Consider the following 14,174-nt stretch of genomic DNA (forward strand, 5'->3'; position numbering starts at 1 on the left):
AACAGCGCAAGGAAAGACAGTTGATCATTATTTTATTTGACCACCAAATTATGGAATTCCTTTCCTGCCTACCTCAGTTTGGCACCCTCTGACTCAGTTTTCAGGAAACTTGTGAAGACCTACTTGTTTGATAATTAAGTGGTGCCCATTAGTTGTGTCTTGCTGTCTGTGCATTCTGAGGCTGCTCGCACCAGGATGCCTTTTCAGAGGCAGCAGTGCACTTTATAAATGTTTAGTATTGTATTTAAGGGTTTCATGAAGAGAAAAGCATGGGCCTTTTTTAATTTTCTCATGGGATACCTGGGTGCCACTAACACATGGTTCGCTGCCTGCCTAGAGGATGTCGCTGTCTAGATTAATCAGTTGAGTAAAGCTTAAAATAGTAAACTGAAGACCTTTGTGGTGGGAGGCAAGAAGGACTTGTGGAGCTCTTCATTCTAGCTTGAGGTAGCAGGCACATATTGTGTATGGTCTTCCAATTATGATTGTGGGTTTTAGGTAGGGCATCCTGCTATCCACTATACAGCAGATTCAAGTAGGGACTAAATCATGTTTTGTTTGGTTGTTGAGAAGAATTACTCTTATGTTTATGTAAGTCTTTATAGCACTACTCTAAATGCACTTGTAGGATAGTGATTTCCTTAGGGATTGCATTGACTTCAGTTGATTCAGGGCCCTCCAGTTGGGATGTCAGTGTGTCCCACCTTCTCAGATTCTTTCTTCCAATTAGCACCCAGACAAAAAGTGCCCATTACCAGCACAGACCTTTGCATAGGAATAAATTCTACATTGAGAGTTCAAAACAGTAGCCCAGTTCTTAGGCCTTTCTAGGTCTGACTATAAGAAGTCCTTAATTTCCAGTGCCCCAGAGTTTCCTCTTGGATCTCTAAAAGAAGCCTTACAAGGCTGCAGCATGTAAGGCTGGTGCAGGAGCAAAACACCACAAACAGGTCACCCTTTGCACCTCATTTCAGTTGCTAATAATCATTGAAGCTAGGGGATATTTTTCTAAGGTTGCGCTGTATTTGACGCAAAGCTCTTCACATTAGCGCTCAGAAGTATGTGGTGCAAAAAACGGACACTATGCGGAGCTCTATGCTCGCTACTGAACTCAGATTCCCATTCCCAATAAAAAACCCTGTTCAAAAAAGCTTAGAACACTTCCAAAATGGAGAACTTCAATTAACCTATGATCCAGATAAAATCTCTCCTGTGGAGAGTTCATATAGATCTGAAATACCCCTTTTTTCACTACCAGTAATGGCTCATGAGTTATTTCATTATCTGCTGATGCAACACTACTGCTATGGTGTCTCTTTTTCACAGTCTATATTTGTGTATTCTGCTGTTGTTATAAAGGATAATGTATATATGTTTCTCATTTTTTATTAGCTAATAATTAAAAAACGTTAACAGCATATACTCTGTTTCGAAATGCAACGCAGTTGAATATACATAGAAGAGTCTGTAATCTACAGCACTGATGTGACATTGCACTGTCTTGGTAGACTTTAGAGGGTGTGTAACTCGTGTGATTCCATGTAGCATAATCACATGGAATTATCCAGGAATCCTGTGAGATTACGCGGAATTGTGCAAGAAAAGTAATTCTAGATTTTGTGCTATTTCTTAGAGCCAAAATGCTCCCTCTCGTATCAAATGGAAGCACGAATGCATTTTGCACTAAGGAATGTTGCTACATGCAACAGAACACAAATAGAAAGTGGGAGCAGCCGATCACACTCGCCTATATTACCTTTTGCAACAGAATTTCCCCCAAACTTTCTTCTTGCATTTGGCTCTATTTTCTTAGTGCAAAATGCACTCACATTCAAAATTGAAGCAAGGAAACATTTATCACTAAAAACAGTGCTAAATGCAGCAGAACACAAATAGGGAGTAAGAGCAGGCACTCGTGCTCACAAAATATATTTTTCAGTAGAATTTTTCCCACGCATAGGGATTTACAGAAATAGCTCTGATTACTCTGGTGTAATTGAAATTTCGCCCAGACCTAGCAAATTTGAGTCATCATATGGCCTCTTTCGATTATCTAGATAAACACTAAGGCAATGATTGAAAAAGGTTTTAAATTTATAAAAGCTAGTTTGCACCTACATCAGTACAAAGAATTTCACAACATCAGCAAGGTTAAATCTTCAAAAATATAAAGTCAGACGCAGGTCAGTAAGGGTTAGTTACCATATGCAGCGAGTACTTATTGTGCAAATCCCTCCATGGTGACAAGTGGAAAGAGGTGAGAATGCTTGTCACCATAACCAGTTTTCAGGGAATCATAATAAACTTGGAAAAGTATTCTATTCACTTAGGGGCACACCTAACTTACAGGCAAATAGATCAGGTTAAATGTGGTGCTAATTGGGTCAAAGGTCGCAAGTCAATCTAAAAATATTTTTTTTTTTTCAGAAGTGGTGTAGACTGGAAAAAGTGTTACCTCGCAAAAAAACAGAAGTAAATAAATAGATAACTGACCCTTTTCTAAAATTAAACGATGTCTATAACCCGAACATGCATAATATATGCAATGCGGAACTATATTTAATAAAGGATTTGGGGTACCAAAACATGCTTAGTCCACCTTTTTGTGAGTATCATTTTTCTGTATCCATTTTCGTGAATGTATAGGTGAAACATACCTTGGTGACCAGCACAAAAAATGTCTATGAACTGGTTAAAGTCTTAATCTACATTCATTGGCATAAGGTATGCATTCAATAAGTTATGAATTTTTTCAAGATGTTTGTGAATTGGTTCCTAAAACTGAATGTTTGAATGGAGCACCTCTGACTCTGAATTTGCTCTACATGTTTATATGACTTTAATAAAGGAATTTGGCATTTATAAAAGACTCCAGGTAGACTTCATTTGAAATGGAAGACTTCCACAGTGGAGTGAGTAGCCCCACATTACCTACAACATAGATGAGACCCTTGAAGCACAGGAGGTTGCCCCTCCAATTGTTGGTCTCTCTGCTGTGAGTCTTAAACAAGGTGTTGATTTGATTCTATTAATTATTGAGAAGAGGACACAAGGGCCCCCTAAAATTAAACCACCCTCTTGATGCACATGGCTGAATGGGAATTTTCAGCATTACAAGAGCCGATGGAGCAGTTTCCTCTCTTCATTCTAAGGCACACCCACAGCACCAACGCAAAGAAGTGTTGGCAAAGGGAGAAATCAGTTGCCATTACTACTGGGAACGTGAAATAAAAAAGCATAATGCATTTCAGGTGATGCTTAATAAATTTCCATCATCGCCATGCGGGGCCTCTGAACTGTGAACATAGAAATTCAATTACATTTTTAAATAAAACAAAACATGCACAGTACATGTTAAGCAAGAGAAGTCTTATTAACTTAACACTTACCAATTGGCATAACAAGAAAGAAAGGGAGCCAGCAAAGGATAAAACAGCCCACCACGATTCCTAGGGTCTTCGCTGCTTTCTTCTCCCTTGAGAATTTCAGCAGCCTGATGGAAAAATTTGTCTTGTTCTTAGAACTAGACGTGGAGTCTCCACTTTCTGGAGTGTACTTGCGATGAATCCTTAGGGTAACCTCCTCCGAGTCTGACTTGTCTGTCTTCATCCCAGATGACAAGGTTTTGCTCTCTCGCTTGGCCACGATGTACACCCGACAGTACATGACCAGGATGATGGTCAATGGGATATAGAAGGAGCCAAAGGCGGAGAAGATGGCATAGCCTGGCTCTTCTGTAATTTGACAAATTGTCTCATCATCTGGGGCAGGTTCCTTCCAGCCAAACAAAGGTCCAATGGAAATCACAAGAGACAGGGCCCATATGCAGAGCAAGACAATAAGACCTCTCCTGTCAGTCATTATGGTTGGATAACGCAAAGGGTAGCTGACTCCAATGTAGCGATCTATAGATATGGCACACAAGCTCATGATTGAAGCTGTGCAGCAGAGTACATCCACGGCAGCCCAGATATTACAGAAGATCCTCCCAAAGACCCAATACCCTAAAATCTCAAAGGTTGCCGAGAAGGGCAATACTGTTGAGGTTAAAAGGAGGTCCGCCACAGCCAGGTTGACTATGAAATAGTGTGTTACAGTCTGAAGGTGCCTGTGGCAAGCCACTGAAAGGATGACCAAAATATTCCCCAGGACCCCAAAAAAGATAACGCCCCCAAGAATGATCCCAACGACTATAGCCCTGGAAAGGTTAATGGCGGCCACTGTCTGGGTACAGTTGACACAGTCAGAGTGGATCTCTGATGTCCTGTTTTCAATAAGCAAAACCATTGTCATGTGGGTAATGTTTTCGATTCTTGTCTTGTACAGAGCTGGCTTGGCTGATGCTGGTGTTGGGTAATTCCAGTTCTGCGCCAGCGCACTCATTGCTCCCTCCCAAAAGGTCCCAACAACATCTTAAAAAGACCACACTTATTTGCCAAAACGTCTCTCTGGAAATTCAGAAATGACTTGAAGGCTCACATTAAGAGGTACCGTCAGGATAAGCTAATTCCAATGATTGTGTAATTTTCATACTTACAACGTTTCAACACTGTTAACATAATATTCCTCGTTTTTGCGTCTCTCTTTCTTGGCCACAGGCCGGCTGTGGGAGAAGCATCGCAGATGTGGGCATTTCTAAATTACCTAGATAGCGTTAGAGGACTGCTTAAGCTGCCCACATGGTTGCGAGTCCCCAGATTTTGGTTTTGGGTCTGAAGGTTTTCTGTGCTCAGTGCTTTAGAAAAAGAATAGAGTATTGTTGCTTTCCTCTTACATGTCATATTTGCACAGCATTGTTAGCTATCTATTCTGATGGAAAAGGATGTTATCAACCCTTCTTGCAGTGTTGTGTCTGCTTTCAGGACACAAATCCCTGGCCTGTGTGATTCGACGTCGCCTTTGCCCTTTTTTAGACCCAGGGGTAAATCTGGCTTGGAGAAAATGTTAGCTGGTAGCGCGGGAGGTGGCGCGCAGGAAAGCTGCTCCGGTGAGTTAACCACATTTGGATCTTCGTGCCTTGGAAGATTGGATTGAGCTTTCAGAGGGCGCCTAGGTCCTGGTGTTACAGCAGCTTACTGATGCATTCCACCTTCAAGGCGAAGCTACGTTTCTGTAACACGGTGGTGTTTTTTTAAGGGAAATGGGTGGCGGGTTTGATTTGTTCCAGTTGTGTATACACCAACCTTCTGGTACTCAGTGTTGTGCCTCCTACGGGATTTAAAGACAGAAACATTTAAATTAGATTTAGGGAACATACGGAGCTATGTAACAGGTAGACAAAACACACATTCCCTGCCCGAGACCTTGGTATTTCTCACCAGTTTTTTTTTTCTGCGCTCTGAAATGGGACATCACACATTTACCCCACGATTCATACAGCCTGGCTTTAATACAAAGCATTTCCGTGAACATTGCATCGGAGGACGTAAGGTACCCTTGCAGCTGGGCTGATATTAGGATGGGGCAGATTTATTAAGGTTAGGCTACCATATGAATGCTTGGTAAGAATTGCCCATTCTTTGTTGCGGCCACAGGGCTCCTTCTGTAGCCAGCCATGGATTACATGCGCATGCGTGGACGTTTTCCTAACTTTTTGTACTTGTTTTGTTCAACATATGATGTCTCTGTAAGACATAAAAATACTTCCACATACCGAAAGTGGCAGTGTGTGCACGCTGTCCATGGTGGGCTCAAGCAGCGCACTGATGCGTAGAGCTCTAGTCTCTATCCATGTGCACAGAGTTGCTCCTTTTCTTTATATCTACATCTGGCATCAAGGACATGTTTACAAGCCAGACATCTAAAACAAGTCAACACCAGCTCCCCCTGCTGATGGGACATGCGCAATGCTTAGTCTGTTAAAAGATACGCACCTTGCCCGAAGTTTTATTAGGAACCAACCACGGGTACCGCCTAATGTCTGGGCTAACGAATAGCTACACTTCCAATCGCTTTACTTTGCAGGTTATTTTTCATCCCTGCGTTCTCCTTTTTGTCGCCGTTTTCATATATGTATCGAAATCCTTAGCTCCCTTTTTTCAATGTATTGCTCTGGGTCGAAGCCTGGCGATGAAAACAAGGTCTTGGTCCCCCAAAATGGAATTCTCGTAACCACCCCCCCCCCCCCGGTCTGCATCCATCCGTACAAAATAAGCATGGTACATTCACAGTGTGTCTTAAAATGAGGCGATCCTCGAGCTGATGGTCCCCGTTTCACTAGTATTACATTAAAGTAGGTCTTGTACAGAAGTCGCTGTGGTTTGCTACGGTCCCGGTACCCCTGGAAGCTAAGTGCACACTGAGTTGAAAGAGAAGGAAGGGCAATGCATGCTCTTTGGAAGTCACCTCTCACCAGATGTGCATAGGACACCCGTCAGTTGAACAATATGCACACTGCATTTTGCCAGAAAAGCCCCAAGATGTGTAATACACTATTTCAATCCTGCGTGGATCTCGCAGTGCATCGTGGGAAATCGGCATCCCCCTCTTGGCTAGCTCTTAACAGTCGATAACGAGGGAAACCTCCCGGAGACTGCGGTGTATTTAGACTGACGAGAAACCAACGTGCACATCTTGTGGGTTAAATCCCACAAACACACAGCCAGGGATGAAAGTGCGCACGCTGATTAGGTTTCAAGTCCCATTTGTCTTTTTGGCAACATCAGAGCACAGCATACTGTAAATCTCCCATTAAAAAAATTATGTTCAACAGATGGTGATTTCCTTTTATTGGTGCCTAACTCATTTTTTATGGTGTAAAAACAGAACTTGCTACGTACCTCGCATTGGAATTTGAAATTTATGAAAGATGGCTATTTCTTATTAATTAGTGAATGTGTATAACATGCACTAAAATAATACGTACAAGACCCTGGTTTGGCGTTGTTACCATGAAACCAAACGATTGTTTATTTAATCACGGCTTCCCAAATGTCACCACATTGTGTGAGCTTGGACAATTTGTTTCGTCACACCGCACCTCAAATCTCCTACTCCCCAAACTGAGAGTGTAGGAAAATGGCCAATGATATGTTTAAACCAGACATGAAAAACCTATAACATAGGTTTACGTTTCATTTTTGACACCACAGTATTGTATTATTTTGTAATTGTAATTGGATTTATGTCTCAGAGCGCTTTCCTATCCTTCATAAGCAATGGAGATTAATTTTTATAGTGTACTAAAAGATACTCACTAAACAGTAACTTGATAGAAGCCATGTGTTTAATCATTATGCTCGAGACCATAAACTCATTTAAGGTTAATAAATTAAGCACCTTTAAATATTGAGTCGCTCATTGCGGATAACATTCTCTATATGCACATTTCAGAGGAGGAATGAATTTTAAAAAAACGGTTCACTCTTGTTTGCCTGCAGAGGGGACCTTACCGTGGTATTTATTGTCCATGTCTTCCGCCAGGCATCTTGATGAGCGGCATAGTTCATTCACCAGGCTTCGTTACGTAGACATCTCAGAGAACGTTAGTACACAAGATCCTTTTTTCCACAGTCTCCTAGTTTTGCACGCCTTGATTCTCGACCTGTCTGCCAGGGTGGTATTTTCTCGTTCCACCTTCGCCCCCCTCAGGCTTCCTTGCCAGTTTGTCTATGTTGGTGAACGCGAATGCCCTGTGCACCTCACCGCAGAGATTCAACTTTACTACTGCTCTCATAGACCGCAGAGAGGAGCTCGCAATTTACCGTAATCCAACGTGTAGCAGAGCAGCAGGTCTGCAGTCCAAGAAACATCTATCGTTTGAACTGCATCGAGCGCTCCAGGGAGGGGTGCGCTGGCGGCAGGGAGTGGAGTGAGAAAATACACCACCCACGTGGGATTTTTAGTCACAGAACTGTTCGACGCATGCTGTATGTCTTCAGACTGTTTACGAAGGGTTTTCTATTTTAAACCTTAGTTTAAAAACTTTAGATAATGGCTGTGGAAACAGCATTTCCTGTCTGTTGCTTCTTCTGCACTCTGTGAATTGTCGTCCTTCTGGCAGCACCTTGGCGCTATTGTTGTGATCACAGTGGTCCCTGGGAAATACTGATGTAAATGTCTTCTTTCGTGAATTCAAGGGGCAAAACAAATGACTTCTGGTAAGTAAAATATAATGATAGCCGAAAAGCTGTGTCAAGAGCAAACAAGGGCAATGTGCGATTATAATCCAGGAAAAGAGCAAATCTGAGAGTTCCATATTTCAAACATTTCTAGGTTATGGCACAGTTTTGGCATTCAGATAGTGACTTTGCTAGGAATCAGGCTGCAGCGGAAAACACTCTTAGTTTTACGTTTCACTCTTTTCTAAAGATTTATATATGGGGTTTTGATAGTATAAGCGTTTACACTAATTTTCTGCATCAAGCGATTTAAATTGCCGAAGGTACACAATGATATAAACAGCAACATTAATACATGCAACATCAACCATCTTACTCCCTCTACATTCTCATCCCTGCCCTACCTAGCTGCTGTGAGATTGTCCATATACAATACACAAATCCACTGTCTTTCTGGCCTACAGGAAGCCCTATGATATTTATCGAAGTATTTAACCAGGGAATCCCAAACCTTCATCAATACATCTTCACCTCCAGTAGGGACAATATTTTCAAACGCCACTTTTCTGTGTTAGGTTTTAGCAGCTACTCTCACAGTACTAGGAAACATAACTTTGAAGAGGCTCTCTAGTAAGATTACTTCTAGGCACTGTGTTATCTGTCTCCCCATGGCTTCTATAATGAATCATATGACATTTTCCAAGAATCCATGGCTTATGACGCAGTAAAAGGGTGTGCATAGTCCTCTGTGTTCAAACATCCTACAACAGTCTTCTGATTTTGTGTGGGCCATTATGCGAAGGCTGGCAGGTGAAGACTGCCATTGATATAGGACTTCCTCTCTGCTTTGCACATGACTAGCAAAATTGTTGTTCCAAATTATTATATCCTGTAACTGTCAATCATCTGATTTGATTCCCTCCTCTTTTATCCCAAGCAATTTGAAAGGTAGCCTAATGTTTTATTGTGATCGCCTTAAAAACCTAGAGACCAATGGAAATATTTACAAGCAGCTTGCATCACAGGTACGTCACTATTTTTGATTCACTGGAGGTGCAGGCTGCAGACCCATATCTACAAGGACATGCAAAGCCACTTTGCCTGGCTCTTAATGGCAATGGCAAAAATGGAGTAAGGCAAACCAGAGCATGTCGCTGCATTGCCTTACTCTGCACCAAAGAGATGTTCCATGGCATTGCAGTGGGTTTTCCCACACAACACCCATAGGTTTTGGTGTATTCCCAGATTAACAAGGATTTGTAAACCTGGGAATCTGTCAAAAGCCTACACCCCCCCCAGGGGAGAAGTAACAAGGAGAAATAACTTTATTTCTCCTCGTTCTTTCCTCTTTCTATGTGTGCTGCATTCTGCAGCAGAGGAAAAAGCCTCCATTGATTGTTTTTGTGCAGGAAGGGATATCTTCCTGCACAAAAACAATCATTCCTACAACACAGACACCCTCACACCGTAGTGTTAGGGTGCCTGTGTTGGTGCATGGCAGCCAATTGGGCCTTTCACTAGCTTCAGCAAAAGTTAAATTCAATCATTACAGGAGCAGTTAAGCAGGCTTGAGGTCAATGTTTTTTAGGACCTGGCTGCAAACCCATCCGGGCCCAGTGCTTTCCTTAGATTGAGCTTTTCAATGGCTAATAACATATTTTCTGTCATGATAAGTTATCTGATTTCTGGATTCCTTTGTGTCACTGTCTTTTGTCCTCATCTGAGCTAGGGATGTTGTTTCTAGGTAGTGTATCCTTTCCTTTGGTCGACACTCTTCATTATCATTCAATAGTTGACAGACGTTTGTAAACTCCTACAGTTTTTCTTCTTCTGGATGTACCCAGTCCCCTACACCTCCTTCGATTTCCGTTATATGACTGGGAACCCTCATTGACCTGAGCTGACCAGAAAATAGTGCCCTTTTATTATATGACCCTATCACAGTACTTGTACTATAAGCGGTGAAGAACATACGCTTTTTCCAGCTCCGATAGTCTGACCTTGCCTTGTACCGCTATAACGTTCCACCAGAAGCATTGTGATTGTGTTTGTGATGTTCTTTCATTGTCAATAACTCTCACCTCATATACTTTATGTGTGCTTTTCTCTCTCTTTTCAACTTTGCAGCTTCTCCTTTTACATTACCCCGAGCAATACTTCAAGGCAATCCATCTCACTGCAGCAGACACCCCTCCTAGTGTGTTATGTAAGAAATAGTCTCAGATGCGTTTACTGATTTTCTAAAGGCTTACCGCATCTATGAGCAGGAAACCATTCAGCTTCTATCTTATGCTTTTGCCTTTAGTATATCATCCAGTCCTTTTCACTTGCCTGAAACTGGACAACGTGCAGATAGAATGAACAGACCTTGCTCCACTTCAGGGATCCCAGCAGGCGTTTATCTAGTGGCACATCATTTATAGAGCACAGGACTAGTGTATGTGAAGAGACATGCACTATAAGGTGTTTGCGTCTCCATCCGACCCCTCTCCCTCGTGTTGTTGTAGTGCTTGTCTCCCATATGTCTGGCTGTTCTAATCCTTTAATGCATTTATAACAATATCGTAATTTCCACCTATTACAAGTGGTCCAGTGGCCTTCAGCACTCCACCGTGAGCACATAGGGAATCCTTGTAACTGCCCATTCAGCGGTATCTCCCATCACCCTGGGACCCTTTTCATGGGAGCAGTATAAGCTAAATCTCCTCTGATCTTCCATCAGCAGGTGTGTCCCCTGTAGGAGAGTTACCTCTGCCTTACTTCCTCTAAGTTCCTACAGTATTGCTAATAGCCCGGTGGGATTACTCAAACTCCTAACATTATAAAGGGTCAATTTATATGCCACCATACCCTCAGACTAATAACATCTGTTCTGTCACCCCCTGTGAATCACTTTTGACTCCTTCCCCATCACCTCCTCCTCAACATTTTAGCTCCCTTGAAACGTAATCCTGTGTTGAACCTTTACGTCTTTAACCCAGCCCATGTCCACATCATTTCTGTCCTCTCGTCTGACCTCACAGTACGTTGGTTCAAATGTGCCTCCTCCTACATTCCCTAGATGACTTTGTGATGGTTGGGGTGGTAAACCATGGTATTGTCCCTTTTCGCCACCATTGTTTTTATTACTTTTGCCCCATATAGATCCAACATGGCCACTCACCTTCCTGTTTCCCCAGCCCCCTCCATGTTACACATAGAAAGATATGAGTCTCAGAGAACGCATGCCACTCTTTTTATCATATTCTGCTGCAGTGTAATAAGGCTTGTCTGATCATTTTTCAGAGTTAGTGTTACCTGGGCATTTCCTTTCTTGTCACTCAAGTGCCTGTGGTGACGCAGACCTATGTCCTCTCTGCTTATGGTTCACTCACCCTTTGGGTCTCTCCTCTTATTTTTGCTGCTTACTGTCATGCCATCCAGGTTACTGCTTGTCTTAACGGTCATCGGTGATCTTTAAGTCTTCCTGAATGCCCGGGAATTGAAACGATTTTCTGAATAATTTAATTGTATGTTGTGATCCCATACAAGATAATGAGATTCTGAACAGATGCCCCAGTGGTGCTGGACATGTTTGCGCCTGAGGATGTATGTGGCTGGTTTCAGTGCCTTTTATTTCTGCAGTATTATGCTGGAAAGTTCTTGGCAGATGTGCAGTTGAATGCTGCTTCTCACAAGCTTGGACGTTCGAATCTCCTTCTCTTCATCGTAGTGAATCCTCACCAGTATGTCCACTTACCGGCAGTTGGAGTTGCTGGCTGTGTCTGCCATGTGCACTCTGCCCAGTTTGAATGCAACAATGTTCCTCGTTAATTGCTATAAAGAGATTTTGTACATAGGCCCTTAGGTCGTTTCCTGTTTTTTGTTCCACTCCTCTGATCCTTACGTTGTTTCTTTTCAAGTGATTGTCCAAACCTCCTGCCTTTCTTGCAGGCTCACACATTGTTCTATCAGAGTAAGGACCTGTATTGTATACTATCTAAAACACATGGACACTTTAATCAGCCTTTTTCTTTAGAGTGACAACCCTCTCCTGGGTTTGCCACAATTTTCTGGCGTCTTAGATCCTCTTCTGAAAGTCTACTTTGACTGATGTTAATTTGAACTCAATTGCCTACATACAGACTTGCTCCATGAAGCTTTTCATGACCTGACGTTCAGGTGTGTACCTTGAATATCAAACCCACCTTAATGGTGAGAGAGTGTATCAAGGAAAAATATTGAAAAAATATCGACAGGTGAGTCTAGATTTTCTACACCTAACTGCAAATTTTTGTAGCTACACTGTACATATATCTTACAGATGCATAGATGCGAAGTGTAGATTAATACATTTACACTTTCCTACGCATAATTACTTTTTGATATTTTGTTTGTCAATATTCTGCCCTCTCAATATTATTGTATCCAAATATTGTTGTTGTCTATATTCAGTAGTACAGTCACCCTCAGCTGAGGTGGTGAACATCGGCTCCCTTTCACTGTCCATGTCTGGGCTCCCTCCTTCAGTTTCCTGGTGCTCTCATTTTCTGTGTTTGCTTTGTTGCAGCATGACCTTAATATTGAGTGAGATTGTTCTCGGCCTTTGCTGTTGCCATCTTCATTGTTTCGTCACTGGTTATGCAAATGCATGCACCCAGCAAATGTTTATATATTGCTTCAGGTCACTATAATTTTGCCCTATGGTAATCTCTTTATTTTCTTGGTGTTCTATTATGTCCAAGTCACGTCTTTCAACTCAGCCTTCTTTTGTGCCTTCCTCCATACTTTGCTCTACTGGTTTCAGGTGGAGGCGAGCCCAAGACTTGTGCTCCTGTAGTGTTTTAATCAGTTACCCTTAGAAATGTCACCACATTGGTACTTTCTCAGCACCTAAGCCCCTAAGCGGCAAAACTGTCTCACCATAAAGCGTGTCCCTTCCTTCATTCTGTGGCAGCGTGCAACTCTTTGATTTTCACTGAATTCTGTTCTGTTCTTTTGTTAACGTGTCCCTATATGACTAATTTACTCACTTTGGGACTCGTTTTAGGCAAATGAATCTTTTGACCCTGATTGAAGACACCTTAGGATGAGATAGCTAATCAGCATGTCAATCAATATGTCAATAATGTCATCAAAGTTCACAGTAATACGACAATTCAAATTAATCAAAAACATTTAATAGAACTCGCAAACCACCATGACCTTTCAGTCATGAATAACCACACCAGTTTAATATGATTTTGTGAAGTTTATTCCCTATTGATTTACAATTCTATTAGCAAGTTTATTAATCTCAAAACCAAGAAACACATTAGCATAGTCACAATATGGCAACTCTGATAAGATTTCATCAAAGCAAGAATCACAAACATTAGAATGTAACACAGCGTCAACATAAGTTATCCTCAGCAGAGTATTATCATCACATTATTCAACAAAGCATAGATTCAGTCATTTGTCTATTTGCGTCAGTTTAGTGAATCCCTCTCCTAACCTCGAATTAGCATTGGCATGTTGGGCTTCATGCAAAACAATTTAGTAACATCAATTTAGAAAACATCTAGCTATGATCTCTGTCAAAATAAGCAGTTGGTACCTAGAAAGGAAAAGCAAACAGACAATCACAATATCATTGTCATATAGTTACCCTCTGTATTGGGTCAGCACTCAGGTTCAGTCTTCGTTCTCAGGACATCAGTTGATTCACCATCAGGAATTCAGCAATAGGGCAAAAGGGGGCACTTCCCTCATAAGGAGGTAAAGTGTAAACGGGCAATATAAAGGCAAGAATGGTTTTAAGAACCAAACAGCAAAGTCTCTTATGCAGAGTGACAAAGTGTCTGGATCTTAGCAAATCGCATCAGCATCTCCCTAACTAACTCATTTCCTTGTGTCAAGGGTTTTTATCTCTTTTTCGTTGTACATTCCCCTAAAATTTGGTTGGATGAGAGGGTGCACCCCACTATCTTCCTCCAATAGAGTTTCGATTACTTCATCAAATTTGTCACTCTATAACAGTTCTCACGTATTTTATTGGTCCTTATGATTGACGTCTTCAGTGGGTTGAAATGTCCGGTATGATTTCATACTCTCGTGGTCCTTTGCACATCTTCAGTCAGTGGCTCCATTGTC

At 41.8% G+C, this 14,174-nt stretch overlaps 1 protein-coding gene across 1 annotated transcript in view; it reads right to left on the reverse strand.

The window, feature by feature from the left end:
* Positions 1-7,760, reverse strand: part of ADRA1A (adrenoceptor alpha 1A) — a 450,910-nt gene extending 443,150 nt beyond the window's left edge. Inside the window, exons 1-2 of the mRNA XM_069214162.1 lie at positions 7,392-7,760; positions 3,390-5,208 (exon numbers count right to left, since the gene is read on the reverse strand). Of these exons, the coding sequence (XP_069070263.1) occupies positions 3,390-4,383 (994 nt within the window). The 5' untranslated portion in view covers positions 4,384-5,208; positions 7,392-7,760. The remainder of the gene's footprint in view (positions 1-3,389; positions 5,209-7,391) is intronic.
* Positions 7,761-14,174: the final 6,414 nt, after the last annotated feature.

The sequence above is a fragment of the Pleurodeles waltl genome, chromosome 11, assembly GCF_031143425.1.
Source record: "Pleurodeles waltl isolate 20211129_DDA chromosome 11, aPleWal1.hap1.20221129, whole genome shotgun sequence".
Lineage (NCBI taxonomy): Eukaryota > Metazoa > Chordata > Amphibia > Caudata > Salamandridae > Pleurodeles > Pleurodeles waltl.